The following is a 16,237-nucleotide window of genomic DNA, read 5'->3' on the forward strand; positions in this document are numbered from 1 at the left end:
TGTTTGGCTACAAAACACTTGAATTATGCACAAGCTGTTTGGAGACATTTGATGGATATTGTATGCTTTTTTGGGCAGTATAATAAGATCTCCTTTTCCAATATGGTCATCTCCTAAATAAAAATATTGGAGATAATGAGATAAATATTTGACTTTTGGGCCTTCTTTGCAATCACTCGGCTACAAATCACTTGAATTATGCTGCACAAGCTGTTTGGAGAATTTTGATAGACATGCTTTTTGAGCTCTATGATAAGATGGCCCTTTAACTTCAAATAGTTTGGGGGAAGGCTGAGGTGGAACTACAGCGCGGTTTTGTGGTCCTACGAATGTCAGTGGAGTTTCAAATTAGATAATAATGAGGAGATAATAATGCCTGAATTTTCATTTTGGGGTGAAATAATTGCTGAATTCTTCCCTCAGGAATGATGGACCCCAGTTTGGGAACCACTGGCTTAGCCCATTTTTCTCTTAATGAAAGCAAATCAATTAGACATGTTGACTACAGTACATTACATTCTGAGTCCTACAACCACCTGAGCACAGCCATCAGACGTGATGTGATGGAGAGGAATCGTTACAAGTTGCCTGTTGCTGCCATCTAGTGCTGCACTAAGGTTAAACAGCCATCAACTGTGAAACAGATAACATCCAATAGTACACTTCAGACTGCATCACAGAGGAGAAACAAGACTAGGCTTAATAATATAGGTATATATTTATTCATACGTACATATTCATTTATATCGGTTAATTGTAAAAAAAAAAAAAAAAAAAAAAAAAAGAAAAAAAGAAAGAAAAGAAAAAAGGAATAGATTTACAGTAATTATATGAACTACAGTCATTGTCAAAATTGTATTTGTAATTCATCAGGTGTCAATCTACCATGAACACACTGTAGATTCACCCCTTGCCCTCTGCCCTAATCCTCAGCCTTACTCCAGTGTTTGGGACCAAAATGTGCATGAAACAAACTGATCCAGAGCATAGTAATGTCATCCTCCATGTAAACCGGTGGAAGGTCAGACACAAAGGACACAGAAGTGTTACTGTTTGATACTGTTAAGCACTGTGAGACCAAAAAAAAAAAAAAAAAAAAAAAAAACCCCTGGTGTTTTTGCTCTGCAGACTCTGTAGTGTATTTTGTGTCATTAAAAGACCGATGACAGATTATTCCTTCTGTGTTTGCAAAGCCTATAAAACCTTCAGGAGGTGGTTGAATGTGATTAGCTGTATGTTTGAATCCAAGTGTAAATTTCCCAAAAAGCAGGTTACATCTCAGCCGGTGTGTATACTGTTTGATTGAAAGCGCGCGTTGTCAGCGGCACTGATGACTCAGCACGTGCCACATACAATGCGTGAAGAGGGCAAGCAGGTGTTACATCCAGGCTCATACACTAAAATCCTATGACTTCCCCCCCCCCCCCCCTCCTCTAGTTAACTCTCTAACCCCGGAGCACAGTTTCTAACCCGGGAGGTGAGTGCATTACATATCTCCGCCATTTTGGCTCTTGGTTGTTCCCTAATCCTCCGTAAAACCCCATTCAAACAAAACAGATCAGACTGGATTACACTGGATTCATCTCAGCTTGCATTATCCTGCCCGCACTGGCTGTCAAATCACAAACTGAATAGAATCACCATTCAGTGTTTTGCCTGTTGGCTTGCATCTTAAACAGAGACGGGGTGGGAAATGGGGACGTTTCAGTTATAAACATTCCACACTGGGTATACCAATTTGTGTTCTGTTTTAAATGGAAAAGCAAGGCATAATAAGTTAAAGGAAAGCACACAAGGGGAGGAATCTGATTCTGCTATATCGGCACACCCATCCGAGGACGACCCCTTGATGGAAACACATTCAACGTGTAGAACCTACATCGTACACACAAAGCCATCGCGAACTCCTCCTCAACTCACATCAAAGAAATCCAACTCACATTTAACATTTATTACAATTGCACTGGCTCAAACCCTTCCCCTGCACAAAGGCTACACTCTGGACATTTAGTAACATTTAACTCTTAATAAAAACACAAACTCCATCAGACCAAAACTGAGGACTGGAAGACGGCTCAAACTCAACTGGGAGACACTGAACTCATGACTTCAAATACAAAACAGGCCCACTCCAAACCACACCAAAACAGAAATGCAAAAAAAGAAAAAAGGAGAGTAGAGATCTAAAGGAAACCGTGTTGAACAGAAAGAAAGCAATAAAAGACACAATCATAAAATGAACAACAGACAGGAGAGACACAGAATAAAGCAGGTGCGAGTGCAGGAGAAGATCATCCATAAGAAAAGGCTTCAATACTTCATAGGGCGGGGGCTGAAGTCCGTTAGCCCTCCGTTGTGACGAAATCATTCCATCATGTCTGTCAGCAGGCCAGGATTGTGCGCTTGCTTCAGCTCAAGATTCAGTCGACTTCCTCTTGTAGTGACTCCGCCTGTCTGATCCGGTCTGTCCTCCGCCGACGTGGCTGGTCCCAGACAGACGGAGGAGGTCACGGGTGGCAGGGTCGAAACCCGCTGCCACTCTGTCCCCTCCTGCAAGGCCTCATGGGAGCTGAGGGCGACGGCAACGCCGCCGAGCGCCTTCCGCTCAAGACGCCGGGCGTCTCCTCTCGCCGCTGCGCGTGGTTCACCAGTTCCTCGTAATCAGAACCGTCACCAATGCAAAAAAACAAGAGCAACTAAATGAAACCAAACTAACTGAAAATAGAGATACTTTGATTGTTTTCAGTTGGCTTTTTCTTTCCATTGTCCTTGTCTGACAGCACAAACTCATGTAGTGATGTCCAACTTTTTTTTTTTTTTTCTTCTTCTGTCAAAAAGAGTGTGTCTATATTATTCCGTTGTTGACATTAGCTTTTTTTTTTCCACGGGCCAGCTTCAGTTCTTCAGTCAAAGTCCAGATCTGCTACTGGCTCAATGGTTGAATTTTCTCTCCGAAGCTCCGGAACATTTTCTCGAGCACGTGCACACTCAGACGTGCATGTGCGTTCAACAGTGGTTCGCTATAGTTCCCACTGCGTGACCCGTCGACAGTAACCCCCCCCCCCCCCCCCCCAGTCTCACGTCGTTTTCTGCGGTGCTGTTTCGCTGGCTTCGGCGCTCGGACTCGCACAGTCCTTACATATATACAATTAGATTTAAAAAACTAGAGTTGTTACATGCAACATTTGGCATCTTCTCAAGTCCCCACTTGTAAGTCTTAATTGGTGTCCATTTTAGAAAAATATTAAACTTTGTCCTTTTTTTTTTTTTTCCTTCAGTACGATGAAGCTTCTGATTGTAACAGAGAGAGAGAGAGCTGAGGGTATAGTGGGAGCAAGCTCAGTGTATGCATGTGTGTGTGGATTTGTATTTGTGTGTGTGTGTGTGTGTGTGTGTGTGTGTGAGGTGTCAGTAAAATACCAGTCTTTTATATTCTGAGATGGTTGTTAAGATTCTTTTGGTAAAGTGTCTCATTAATTTTAATGTAAGTGCAAATGGCTACAAGTGAACTTTTACATTTTTAAATCACAAAATAAGCCTCCATTATCCACACTTTATATGCCTGTGTGTGTGTGTGTGTGTGTGTGTGTGTGGCGGGGCGAAGGGCAGGCAGTTCATGGCTGTGATTCTGGCCTTTTCTAATAAAGTACATCTACATGGAGAGGGCAGTCTGCAGAACAAAGCTAACACAGGTCTTACAAAGGGCAGCTGGAAATTAAGTGCAGTTCTGTCTGGAGGTAGCTTGTAAGTGACCTTCAACGCCGAGGGAGGGGCGGAGGAGGGGGGCGAGAGGGGGGGCGGGGTGTTTCAACCTATTCAATATTCTGCCATTGTAATCTGGCTTGTCGTACTAAGTCAAGTGTCTGGTTGCTCACAAACGCCCCCGGATGGTCTCTGGAGTGGAGATCTTTTCCTCACAAAATAAAAACGTCTAGTGAATCAGAGCTTTTGCATCCTGTACTCCATTTAATGAAGAGTCTAATCCAGTGGTGATCAGATTGGATTTTTATGTAACTCTCTATGTAATACTGGTTTGTCTATCGATATACAGGCCTTGGGGACAGCGAGGACTATACTGGCATTCTACGAGGGGTGGTCTGTCTGTGTGTGTGTGTGTGTGTGTACATGTGTGTGTCCAGTCAGCTTGTGTACAAGGCTGTGGATGGATGTGTGTGTGTGTGTGTTGTGCAGTGGGGGGTTTGGGAATGTTTTGGGAAAGTTGTCCGAGACCCTGTAGTGTTGTTTGGCTCTCTCCCTCTCTCTGCAGCTCCAAAAAAGGGGGGACACACCAGCATGTACTCTATAACAGGGGGCTGGGGAGGAGAGGGGGGGGGGGGGGCAGCAGGTCAGGGGTCAGGGGTCAAATGATGGGCTGCGGGGAGTGTGCATGGGGAGGGGAGTTGTTGTCTTTACATCATAGCAGGACACAGCAGCGGCAAAACCTCTGACGGCTCCCCCCGACCGAGGGGGGCGGAGTGACGGGAGCGAAGTACGCATGCACTTTGATGTTAGGCAGATGGGTCTGTGGCGAGAGAAGAGAGAAAAACAAACAGATGGCAATGTGTTAATGGTTCATACCGACATGTTTAAAAGCTGCACCAGGCAGCTCTGCACGTTGGCGGCTCCAAATCGCAGCGGTAATTGGTAACTTCGATGCCCAGAAATCCTGTTACGTGATGTTAGTAAACTGCACACAGCACGCTCATGTTCGCTAACCTGGCCGGTCTGTGATGCTTTATACCAGAGGTACAAGAGAGGCAAAAGATCTTACAGTGGTGAGTTCCCGAATTTCCCCAAGGGGATTAATAAAGTGATATCTTATCTTATCTTATCTTATCTTATCTTATGGTTTCTCTGGAGAGAGCGCCTCATCAATGCTGTTTAGGAGACAGTTTGGATTTCGCCGATATGTTTGTATGATGGTTGCATCATGTGTTATCTGAAGTAGCCCCAAATATTTTAGCTGCTAACTTTAGCTCTGGTAGACTGAACAAGTGAGGTTAGCTTGCTAGCTTACCAATCCCATCACTGCCAAATAGCTGTAGCCACTTAGGTAGCTAGCTTGCTAGAGTAAAGCATAGTTTCAACATTGTGTTTTCCAGATATATGATTATGGATTATATTTGGGACATTTAGGACATTATAAAATAAACTACCTAAACAAATTATGCTTAACAAACTGAGAAATTGCTTGAAATCTTGACCCCAGAAGAGACCCACTGAAACGCCCACAAGCGCCTACTAAGTGGGCAGGCCAAGTCTGCGCGGTTAGGGGTTCAATTCCCTGTGTGGCTCCATGGGTTGAGCCTGGCACATTAGGAGTTTGATTCCCTCTGGGGCCACACACACTGAAAATCTATGCACTCATGATCCTGACACTTTGTATACAATCATGCACCAAAATAGCATATGCTAAGGCAACAAACCGGGTGTTTACAGTACATACTGCATATGAATCAGTGCTTACTCACTGCCGCCAGCCCACACAACTCACCCTTAGTCTCTTGATGCCGGCGCGGGTGATCTGCTGGCAGTCGTAGAGCTCGATGCGGTCCAGGCTGTGGCAGCTCTTCAGGTGCTCCAGCGAGGCGTCTGTGATCAGGGGGCAGTTGTCCAGCTCGATCACCTCCAGACGGTCGTGAGCGCAGGGGCCGCTGCCAAGGTGTCTGATGCCATCGTCGGTGATCAGCTCGCAGTGAGACAGGCTCTGACGGGACAAAGCAGCGCCGAGACACGAGCTCCATTACTCAGCTGCCCACCAGAACAAGTCATGCTTCGTTACTGTAGATACGATGCAGTGAGGGTCAAATGAGGCTACGGGAGCCCAGTATGGTCAAAACACAAGTGGCAGGCACACACTCACCAGGACTTGCAAACGAGGGCAGTGGATGGACAGCTGGATAAGCGTGCCATCTGTGATCTGATGCAACAGTAAAAGAAAGAAATATATATAAATACACATAACTGCAGGCTCAAGACAACAGGCAACAGCAGGACTGACTGTTATGTGAAGCTCTGACTGAAGATTTACCTGCACACATTCTTCTAAGTCCATCTTCTCAAGCTCATGACAATTCTGCAAGGAGAGGAGGAAAGGCATTGTTATATGATTGTGTGTGTGTGTGTGTGTGCGTTTGCATGTGTCTGAGAGAGAAATGTTATTATGGTGGTAATTGAGTACATTTTGAATATTTGGGGGGAAAAAAATCTGTTATCTCATCTTGCAAGTAGTTTTGAGTCAGTTTTTCAGACCATGTATGTGTCTGGGAATATAAATGAATGCCACCTCAACTTGTTCAGATATCTAAATCTGTGTTCAAAGAGTCAATAGTTTGTGTGTGTATGCACTTGTTACACTATTGCATGCAAGCAAGTGGGAGCTGCCACACTCACCCTTGCTAATGTAGTGAAGCCCACGTCTGTGAGCTGAGAGCAGCGAGCCACTTCTAATATTCTGAAAGGAGAGAGAGAGAGAAGCAGAGAGTTGCTCAATGACAGCATCACTTACAGTCTTTCACTCTCTGCGCTCTTGCACGCAGAGGGTGGATGGGACTTTAAAGTAACTGGATGAAGTATGGCTTGAGATAACGATATTGCCACAAGGCCCTTTTATCCATTCCTCCCCATAATTTCCATCATTATCTCAACCTTAGCAGCAGATTTTAATAAGTCATTCTCTTTTGGTCATATTTAGCATACACTGCAAAAATTATCCATCTTAGCAAGTCAGTCTGAAAGTCTTAAAATCTTGCTTTCCTTAAAACAAGTGAAAAATCTTGCCAGTCGGGTGAGAGAATACCACTTGTTTCCAGTGTAGTTTCACCTGTTTCAAGAAGTTATAATATCACTTCGCTAGCATCAAAGTACGGTCAATCAATTTCAGAAAATTCTTGAAACAAGTTGATTTGCATTGGACATCAACTCGCATTGAAATTATCTCACACCATTTGTAGATTTTCCATCCCATTTGTTTTAAGAAAAAATAGATTTTAAGACTCCATACTAGACCAAATGACTTGTTAAGATGGGCATCTTGTTGCAGCGTAGTAGCAGGCTTGATCTCTAGGAAGTAACCCACAGCTGAAAATGTGAAAAAGTGTCAGCATGTGAGGTGTGGAGGTTTACCTGAGGCGGGGGCAGTTCTGTCCCAGGGCGTGAAGGATGGCGTCTGTTATGTTGGCACAGCCCGACACACACAGGGACTGCAGGCGGTGACAACCCCGACAAATGGTGATGAGACCCTCATCTGTAATCTGCTGCTCAGAGAGAGAGAGAGAGGGGACAGAGGGGTCGCTCAAATCCACATCCACAGTGAAACACATACCCAACAATCTGACATTAAGGATTATTGGTTATATGCATATTTCCTGTGTTCACTGGTTGCTATGCATCGACGACAATTAACTCATGACCTATATTCATGTGCCACCTTGATGATGACAGCAATATCTCTGATTAGTGTACTGTTCATTTCTTTCTTTTCCCTATTCACCGTCGTTTTAAAGATCACTCAAGATCAGACAAGGAAAGAATGGCTGAGAGAGAGAGAAAAAGCAGAAAAAGAGAAAAAAAAGCAGAGTAACAAAGAGGTGTAACAACTGGCACAAGATGAGAGGATCAGTTCCCGAGGTGCGAGATGAGAGGGAGAGGAGGGGAGGAGGAGACAGCGTTTGGGCGGTGATGAAGGAGGGGAGTTTTGGAAACAGATGCAGCCGCAGAAGAGGCCAGAGAGAAATAATTGCATTGTCTGAGCAGGTTTCACACACTATTAGCTAAGTGGGCTACATGGCTACATCCTCGGCTTGCTGTTGAAGAGCAGGATGCGCACTTGCTCAGGAGTTTCATAACCGTGTTTACAGGGAGGCATTCCATTTCACGAAGATGAAATGTCAAGTATGATTATAACTGCCAAACAGGAGCATTGCTGATATGAAACCAAAGCAAGAGAATTAAGTTGTTGTTGTGACTGTGAGGTCTAAATTCGGCGTGCGGCAGCCAAACGATCATCTTCCAGTCATGTTGAATGTACTTACTGAGCATGTCTGCAAGTTGAGTGTGACCAGCTCTGGACAGTGAGCCCCGATATGCTTCAGAGCCTCGTCTTCTAGCTGCAGGAGAGATGGACAGAGGAAACGGAGGTAGACATTTACAGAGTGTCATCTGCAATCAAATTAAACCAGCAGCCCTATGATCTAACCCACTTCCCTCACTCCATCTCACTGGCTATGTGCCATTTACAAGGTCAAGGACAAGGTATGTAATGTGATTTGATACGTGTGTTAAAGTAATAATCTGTGACACTTTCATGTAAATAAATGTCTGTTTTGATACTCTATCGCCAATTGATATAACACAGTGGTGATTTAACCTATACCCACTTCATTAAATTTTTTACATTTGCTGTTCTAAACACTCTGTGTCCACCATGGCTGAACAGACAAAGAAAAGAGCGCCACCTACAGAAAGTCAAACTTCATCAACAGAAAATCCAAAGAAAAAGACGTCACCATAAAGGACACGCTGGGAAGTGCAGTGCAAAAACACCACAACAATGATCGCTTAGTTTAGTTTTAGTTTACTGAGTTTATTTATATCAGGGACCATGTACAAAATACATTAATCTCAAACAAAGAGAGAAGATGCTTTGTACCAGATTTAGCTGCTAGCTAATTTCCATCTGTAGTCCCTGGGCAGGTGAACAGAAACAGTAAAAAACCTATCATCTCCACTACAAATGGACCAACAACCTATTGACATCCACGCAGGCATATGCGCATCCACACACACACACACACACACACACACCAAATATGTTGCCAAAAACAAAGTAAAACAAAACAAAAAAGTATTTTGGAGATTACCACTTTAATTGGGTTGTATGATTGTGTTCATTGTGTTTTCATTATGCATTTCTAGAGTAAACTAGGGCTGGGCGATACGGACCAAAAATCATATCTTGGTATTTTTAGGCTGAATGGCGATACACGATATATATCTCGGTATTTTCTACAAAGTGGGCTAAATGTTCAGTTGTAAGTCAAAGCCACATGTGAGATGTCACAAGCACTTTTATTAAAACAAGACTGTGATCAAAATAAAATGCAAAGACAGGGTTTTCTTCCCTGTTTTAGAACAGTCTGGTAAATTCAGAAAATTATATCACTTTACTGTAATGCAGCCTTTAAAACCAGGAAAAGACAACACTTATGCCATATCATGATATTACGATATCCAAAATCTAAGACGATATCTAGTCTCATATCACGATATCGATATAATATTGATATATTGCCCAGCCCTAGAGTAAACCCTGTCTACAAACCAAATCCCCCTTTTTCGAACTGAATTAAATTATCAGCAAACCATTGAGCTCCATCCATCTACACCCTCAGCCCCTCAGCCAGTCCCCATACCTGTGTGCAGCCCTTGAGGAAAAGGCCTTTGAGTCCGGGGCAGGATCGCACCAGGGCCTGGATGCCGTCCTTGGTGACCTGATCACACCAGGAGATGTTGAGCTGCTCCAGCAGGGGACAGCCCTCACTAAGGGGGGGGGGAAGAGGAGAGGAACAAGTTGAGCTGTAACATTCACCTGTCACACCTGTCAAATTATTCCCTTAACCTGCCCACCATGCATGTGCTCAGCACAGAGGCAACCATCTGCTACAAGTCAGAGGTGCTTCCTCTTGTGGGAGAAAGCAAGGGAAAGAAGAAGAGGGCAAAAAGAAAGAGAGTATAGGTACTCATCACTACTTGACCCTGCACACCTGAGAGCTTTGAGTGACAGGTTGGTGATTGAGGTACAGGAGGCGAGGTCCAGGTGCTTCAGCTTCGGACAGAACTTGCTGAGGCTATTACATGTGCTGCAAAAGAGACAAGAGACAACAAGAGAGTGCTTTGATGGAGAAACGGCCTTACGATGCATTGGGCATCAACTCTGTTACATGAAACAAAATGCACAAACCTGTCAGTGATCTTGGTGCAGCCGTTCAGACTGAGCAGCTCAATGTTCCTGCAGTTCTGGGAGAAAGTCCTACAGAAAAGAACAAAAACAAACACATAAGCACTCACACGTTTGCTTGCAGGTAGGCTCATCCCTCTTCTTCCTCTACAGGAACTGTCCTTGAGCAAACCCCGCCACAAACTCACCTCAGGGCGCTGTCTCCCACACCCAGGCACCCGCGCAGGCTCAGCTTCCTAAGGAAACCCCCACATCGCTTTGAGATGTTCTCCACCACCCGGCCCTGCAACAAACACCGGACACTCAGCCTGCTGTATTTCCATCTAACAACTAGGGATAAATTACAGTTGAAGGTTGAGGTTAAAAGGTGTGAAGGAGAAAATACAGGAGGAAAGACTGAAGTTACTGGTTCAGAGTAAAGTAGATGAAGGGTCGGATCCGACTGACTCACCTCAATGTCTCTCTGGAAGTCGAAGAGGTCGATCCGTTGCCAGTTGCTGCCATCCAAGGCCAGAACGTTCCAGGACTGAGAGTAGGGAGGGAGAAACAGGTTTAAGATCAATGTTTCCCTCAGACTTTCCACATACACACACACACACACACAAAACACACTGAAGCACAGACAAACACACACACACACACACACATCTTGTGAACACAGACTCACCCGTGAGACCTGGGCACAGCGACAGAGTGTCACCACATCCAGAAAGGAGAAGATTCTGGAAGACAGACAGGGACGGTTTAGAGACCCTGCTCGCCCCGCTGCCAGAAGCCTCCTCTCTAACACCAGACTCTCTGCCCTCAACTCAACCCTGCCTCTGCCGAACTAGAGCCTCTACACACACACACACACACACACACACACACACACACACTCACAACACAGTGCTGTGAGTGAATCTGCTAATATTGTCTTTGACTGTCAGGCAGGATAGATGTGTTTACCCTGTTCGCAGGAGAGGCCTGTTTACTCTAAGCGGGGTCCTGACGACGAGACGCGCCATCTCCTTTTAAAGAACAGAGCTGGAGACTTCGAAGGAGCCCACAATGCAGCAAAAAAAAAAAAACTGTGTTAGGGCTAAAGCGGGGATGCAGCGAGTCCCGGCACAGACCGCCTGCCCCACAAATCAGGCCGCTGCACCTGGCTGGGCAACGCAGAGTCAGCAGCCGCAGACCAGGCAGCTCGGCTGGCAAGGCCCCGGCTTGAGTTATGGCCTCCATTTTCTGTTTGCTCAGGGGCTCTTTACTTTTTTTTTTTTTTTTTTGTCTTAAATCGATTTGAATGTTTTATAGCCTCCAGCATCTGTTTTTAATTACAGTTTTTGCATGGGGGAGGGCAGAGGAGGGTAAATTTGCAGCATGGTGGTCCGTTGCCTGGTTGGATTAGTTGACGAATTTGCTAAGGAGAAGTGAATGGCTTTGTCTGTATCCATTGCTCGATGTTTTGTTTACCTCTAAATGTCAATAACGTCAAGTGAGTGTATATGATCATGAGCTGCACGGTGTGGGTGGAGTGTGTTTGAGGGGTTGGGGGTGTGTGTGGGTGCGGGTTGGGCTGGTGGGCTGCAAGGTCATTCGTGCCTTTCGTGTGTGTGTTTGGACGTGCTAATCAGGAGCAGAGGCTGGGTGGGGAGCAGTTGAGTGCGCAACATGCCATTTTAACTCTCAAAAAAACCCTGCGGAGAATCTGACTGAAGTGTTTGGAAACATCACTCACCGTAGCAACAGCTCCTTAGGTAGCTTCTTGTTGATGACGGCCTCGTCGCTGTTTGAGAACATCTGAAAAAGGGGGCAGAGGATAACGTTAGCCCCCCGCAGGCTGCGTGGTGGGGCCTCCTCCATCCACCACATCACTCAAGGACGGCCCCAGCATATAACCAAGGTTAACCATCATAATCTCATCAGTTGAGAGACGTTCAATGTCAAGGCTCGGGAAAACACAGAGGGGGACGGAGGATGAAGCAGAGGAGGAGAAAGGGTTTTGTGTCTTCTAAACAAAAATAATAGGACCTTGTACCTCCTCCAGAGCTGCGATGGCCTCTGTCTGCATGCATATTCTTTCCTTATTCAGCTTTATTTTGTTTTTACTCTATTAAATTCACCCAGTGTCCACATCAGCATGTACTGAGGATGTATATTGGAGTTAATGACAATTGTATCTCTTGTGGCTCTCGGAAGAAGAATAGCGGCTGCTTATGCAACAGCTAATGGATTTCCAAATATATAATTGCACGGTCTGTGAACACAAATACTAGCCTATATTCCACAGAAATGCCTCAGCACATCAAGAGACAGTGAATTAGCATTTATAAAGACCCAGCTACTTAGACGCACACCCACTCAGGACTGCAGGCTTCCCACAGTTTGTGAGGAATCTTACTCAGCTAGATTGTAAAGTCCAATAGGGTGAGACGACGACGGTCTATATGCTAATCTGTGAGCAAATGAAGCAACATCTGGCCCAATCCGTTTTACTCTATGGACTCGGAAAGATAAATCTAATGTCTGGGGGTTTTGCTGTGTCATTAAAAAGAGGAAGGAACATGCTATTCACAAGAGGCAAACATCTGTGACAAGTTCTACATGAAATTAGCTATTCCTTATTTGCACTTCCTTACAGATACAATATGAATCCTGTTTCTTTACTGACTTTAAGGGAAAGGAATGATTCATAAGTCCAATGGCTGTAGATTAAATGTCATTTGATCAAGGGAGGTATATCTTAAAAATGTATTCACAATAGCTTGTACACTTTACCAAGCCGATCCATCAGTTCTGCAACACAAACTAACAAGTCTGCCTGTTGAAATTAACGACTGGACTTTTAAAAATACAGCGAGCTCTAGGTCAAAGCCTCTTCTATGTCTCTCTCATACACATACAAACACCACACACACACACACACACACACACACACACACAAACACACACACAGCTGTCTATGCAGGGGATGCCTGCCAGCACAGACGTGTAACATTTTGAGGGAGTAGGAGGGGACAGACATTTCGCATTTGGATTTGGGGCAAATTTACTGTGACAGCTCGCCTTTCAGAGCACTACTCAACCGGCCAAATAATCCAGGGCCATTTCCAAAAGAACCAGATGCGCATGGTCAACGGGCAAACACTGTCCCCTTTTGTAATCTAACATAAAATGAACCTGATGCTGCATGAATGTGAGCATTATGTTTTCTCCGCTGGTCAGTGATGCAGTGGGAAATAAAGAGATGGGTGAACTGTGACCTCCAGCTGGTGATTATTGTTAAACATCACAAAAATCAATTCAATTTTTCAGAAAAGCTTTTATTTATGTTGCCTTAAAAGACCACATTCCCAGATTAAATTTACATCAGTTTGATACCATTTACTGTATATACTATGAATTTATGTAGGCTAATTTATGTCAGAGCGGTGGGTAAAGTGCGTTTGGGTGAGTTTATCCCTGGTTATAGTTAAGGACCATAAATCTATGAGATGCCCAAGGGAATCTGTCAGCAATAAATTTAGATTGTGTTGTTGCCCGCAGCTTAAATGGCTACAGTCATCCTGCTAACATCAATACACCCGATTATGCACAGCGGAGTGGTGACGTCAATCACAACTACAGTTATTATTGACAAATTCCATTAACTGACAAACATAATTATGGGACATTAACGCGTGCCCACTTTCCAGACTGTTGTAGTCTATTGTTGTGGTGCTAATGAACTACAGATCACGTAGGCTATCTACCGCAGAGCAGTGTCAAGCTAGCCAGAATAAACAAACACAGCTCCCGGTCACGACTTTCAAAATAAAACGGTGTTTGACCAGCATGGGTTTTTGATGGCTGATAACCAACACTTATGTTTTTGCACTGGAGCCCCTAAGTGCTGATGTTTTGTGCAAATATTCTATATCTTTACATTTGATCAGTTCCATGCCCATAAATCAATCAATCAATCCCAAACATCCCATAACAGTATTCAGGGTTTCCCCCAGAATTTTCTGCATGGTGTAAAAGTCTCTGAAACAGCACAGAACATGGGACACTAAAACTCTCCACTGAAATCCAGGATAATAATAATGTCTATATTCATACTAATTCACATTTGTGTGGAATCCAGTCAAAATGCCATATAGAAATCAATTCATGTTAAGGCTTCCCATGGACAACTAGTGTATCATTGATTAATCATACAATAAAAATTTAATTAAACAAACTGCATCACATTTATCATGTTGACGGTGAATGACACTGACTGCCTGATATCCAATTTTTAAGGCAAATATCGACCGAGATGTCTCAAATCAATATATTAGTCAAACCCTAATTGCAATACTTGTGATTGTGAGTAATAGAACGTTCCAAAATGAATATATACAGATATAGCCTATACAATAAAAAAAACTTTTGGGTTTATTTTTCAAAATGTCCTCTTCACAACACATTTTCATAGTTATTTAGAAATACATGTCAAAACCTACACAAAGACAGACTCGACCACATAACATCTAGCCTATCAAACAACTTGGAAGGATGACTGCTGTCTTGATAAAGTCCGTTTAAACCCATAGCTGTGGCACAGCTGTCCCTACAGTACAGACCACAGAAGAGGAGCTCCAGTAACCAAGTGGCAAACTTTACGCTTTTATTTTGAAGGCAAAATCGCCTTACTTCCGGTCGTCACCTGTCTACCTCCCGCTAGCTTGACGCAGCTCCAACCGCAGCTGTCGGGCCAGAAGGTAACGGCCTGAATCTTCTGAGTCGTCAGCTGTTGCACCGTTAAAAATAAATAAAACCACACACAAATCCCACGCTAGCTGGGGATTAAACAACACCGAGTGCTCGCGCTGTAAGGCCAATGTCACGGGGCGGATACATAACGTCTGCTTTCAAGTTTTCACCATAATATTTCACAACGCTGCCTGGCTGCGACACAAAGTTTATTATCTGCTAGTGAACAGCGGCAATGTATGTGCACAGGTTCTCCGCTCAGTTCAGGTTTATAATGCGTGTTGGAGGCTATGCTAGTCCGGTGGAGCCATGGCTGATCCAGCACCGGGTCCATGTAGCAGTCGCAGCCCGAGGCCCCCGCAACCGCAGCGGCCATGGACATGCACAACACTCCGCTCACCAGACAGCCCCAGAAAATGTCACAAAACCCCATTCCCGAGGATATAGACCCACTTATAAGACACCTATCGCGTCGTACTAAAGTGTAGCCAGGAAATACGTGTTCATGCCTGATGTTTGAGTGTGTATGGGAGCTGTCTTCGGCGTGCTGTACAGCCTCATTGTCTTTGTTTTGACGGCGCAGGGAGAATCGAGGACAACATTTGAGGACCTTTAAAAAAAAAAAAAAACCCCAAATGTTTCAATACCGAACGGCACGGCAGACTCAACGGAAAACACCGACTCGTGTCCTCAACGAAATAACATGCTGTATATTGTTGTTGGGACAAAACAACAGCGTTTGACCTAATCCAAAACACTGACTGCGGAAGCTGCACCAATAGCCGTTTTACACTAAATACAGCGACGGACATCAAGTAGGCCCGCATCCTAACGTTAATAAAAGGTCCGTTGAATGTATGTCAGTCACTGTCAGTTATTATACATAGTCAACTCACCTCAAACCGGCTCCGTGAAACACCATTTACCTCCTTCCCCATGTCGGACGGTGGTTTACCGACTCAATGAATCCGCTGTAGGCGCAGTAAAATGTAGACACGGGCCCTCTTCTTGCCGATTCCCCTCCACAACTATCATGCTACCGTCCTCTCGGTAGCTCCAAAGGTGCAATCCCGTTGTTTTTCGGCCTGTAACACAAACGCAAGAGCTCTCTGTTTTTTTTGGGATAAAATATACACCAGCCGACAAGCCAGCTCTCTTATCTGCTCACTTCGCCCTCGCCTCCTCCTCCTCCTCCCCCTGTAGCCTCCCATCCACACAATAGCCCGATAGGATCTGGTAGCCTAAAATGAAGTTGATACGCCTACATCACTTTAAAAATAATATAGCCTAACCAAATTTTTCTGTGTCTATTGTCCAAGCATAAACGACTCTATAACTGCCTGTTGTTTACATAAGCTACTTTTTAGTTGGTCTTATAACAAAAGCACATACTGCAGGCCTTGTACAAATTTAACAGCAAACGTAATACATCAAGAGGGCTGTCAAAAATATAATAAATAGCCTGGGCTACCTGGGCATTAAGGCAGCAGTAAGATCAAAATTAAAGGAGTTTATGCACAGATTATGATCGTTTTTGACGCCGCCTAAGGAAGACACTCT

At 44.4% G+C, this 16,237-nt stretch overlaps 1 protein-coding gene across 2 annotated transcripts; it reads right to left on the minus strand.

The window, feature by feature from the left end:
* Positions 1 to 4,257: 4,257 nt before the first annotated feature.
* Positions 4,258 to 15,828, minus strand: fbxl20 (F-box and leucine-rich repeat protein 20). Of its 2 annotated transcripts, XM_071512413.1 has the most exons (15): positions 15,574 to 15,828; positions 11,679 to 11,740; positions 10,626 to 10,680; positions 10,410 to 10,484; positions 10,147 to 10,241; positions 9,962 to 10,030; positions 9,765 to 9,860; positions 9,414 to 9,540; positions 8,034 to 8,108; positions 7,126 to 7,256; positions 6,394 to 6,454; positions 6,032 to 6,076; positions 5,864 to 5,920; positions 5,495 to 5,707; positions 4,258 to 4,522 (listed from the first exon to the last, which is right to left on the minus strand). In XM_071512413.1, the coding sequence occupies exons 1-15, from the start codon at positions 15,613 to 15,615 to the stop codon at positions 4,415 to 4,417; spliced, it is 1,311 nt and encodes a 436-aa protein (XP_071368514.1). In that variant the 5' UTR covers positions 15,616 to 15,828; the 3' UTR covers positions 4,258 to 4,414. The 2 variants fall into 2 exon arrangements, with proteins under 2 accessions (XP_071368514.1, XP_071368515.1); XM_071512414.1 differs by lacking the exon at positions 9,765 to 9,860.
* Positions 15,829 to 16,237: the final 409 nt, after the last annotated feature.

The sequence above is a fragment of the Centroberyx affinis genome, unplaced genomic scaffold, assembly GCF_046629955.1.
Source record: "Centroberyx affinis isolate AG114_WGS23_722 - 3 ecotype Tasmania unplaced genomic scaffold, CSIRO-AGI_Caff_v1 ptg006262l_1, whole genome shotgun sequence".
Taxonomy (NCBI): domain Eukaryota; kingdom Metazoa; phylum Chordata; class Actinopteri; order Beryciformes; family Berycidae; genus Centroberyx; species Centroberyx affinis.

Coding starts and splice junctions, on each gene's coding strand:
- fbxl20 (XM_071512413.1), bottom strand. CDS start 15,615: ATGGGGAAGGAGGTAAATGGTGTTTCACGGAGCCGGTTTGAG. Junction 10,681..11,678: donor CCTAAGGAGCTGTTGCTACG/GTGAGTGATGTT, acceptor TCTGTCTTCCAG/AATCTTCTCCTTTCTGGATG. Junction 9,861..9,961: donor TGCACCAAGATCACTGACAG/GTTTGTGCATTT, acceptor TCTCTTTTGCAG/CACATGTAATAGCCTCAGCA.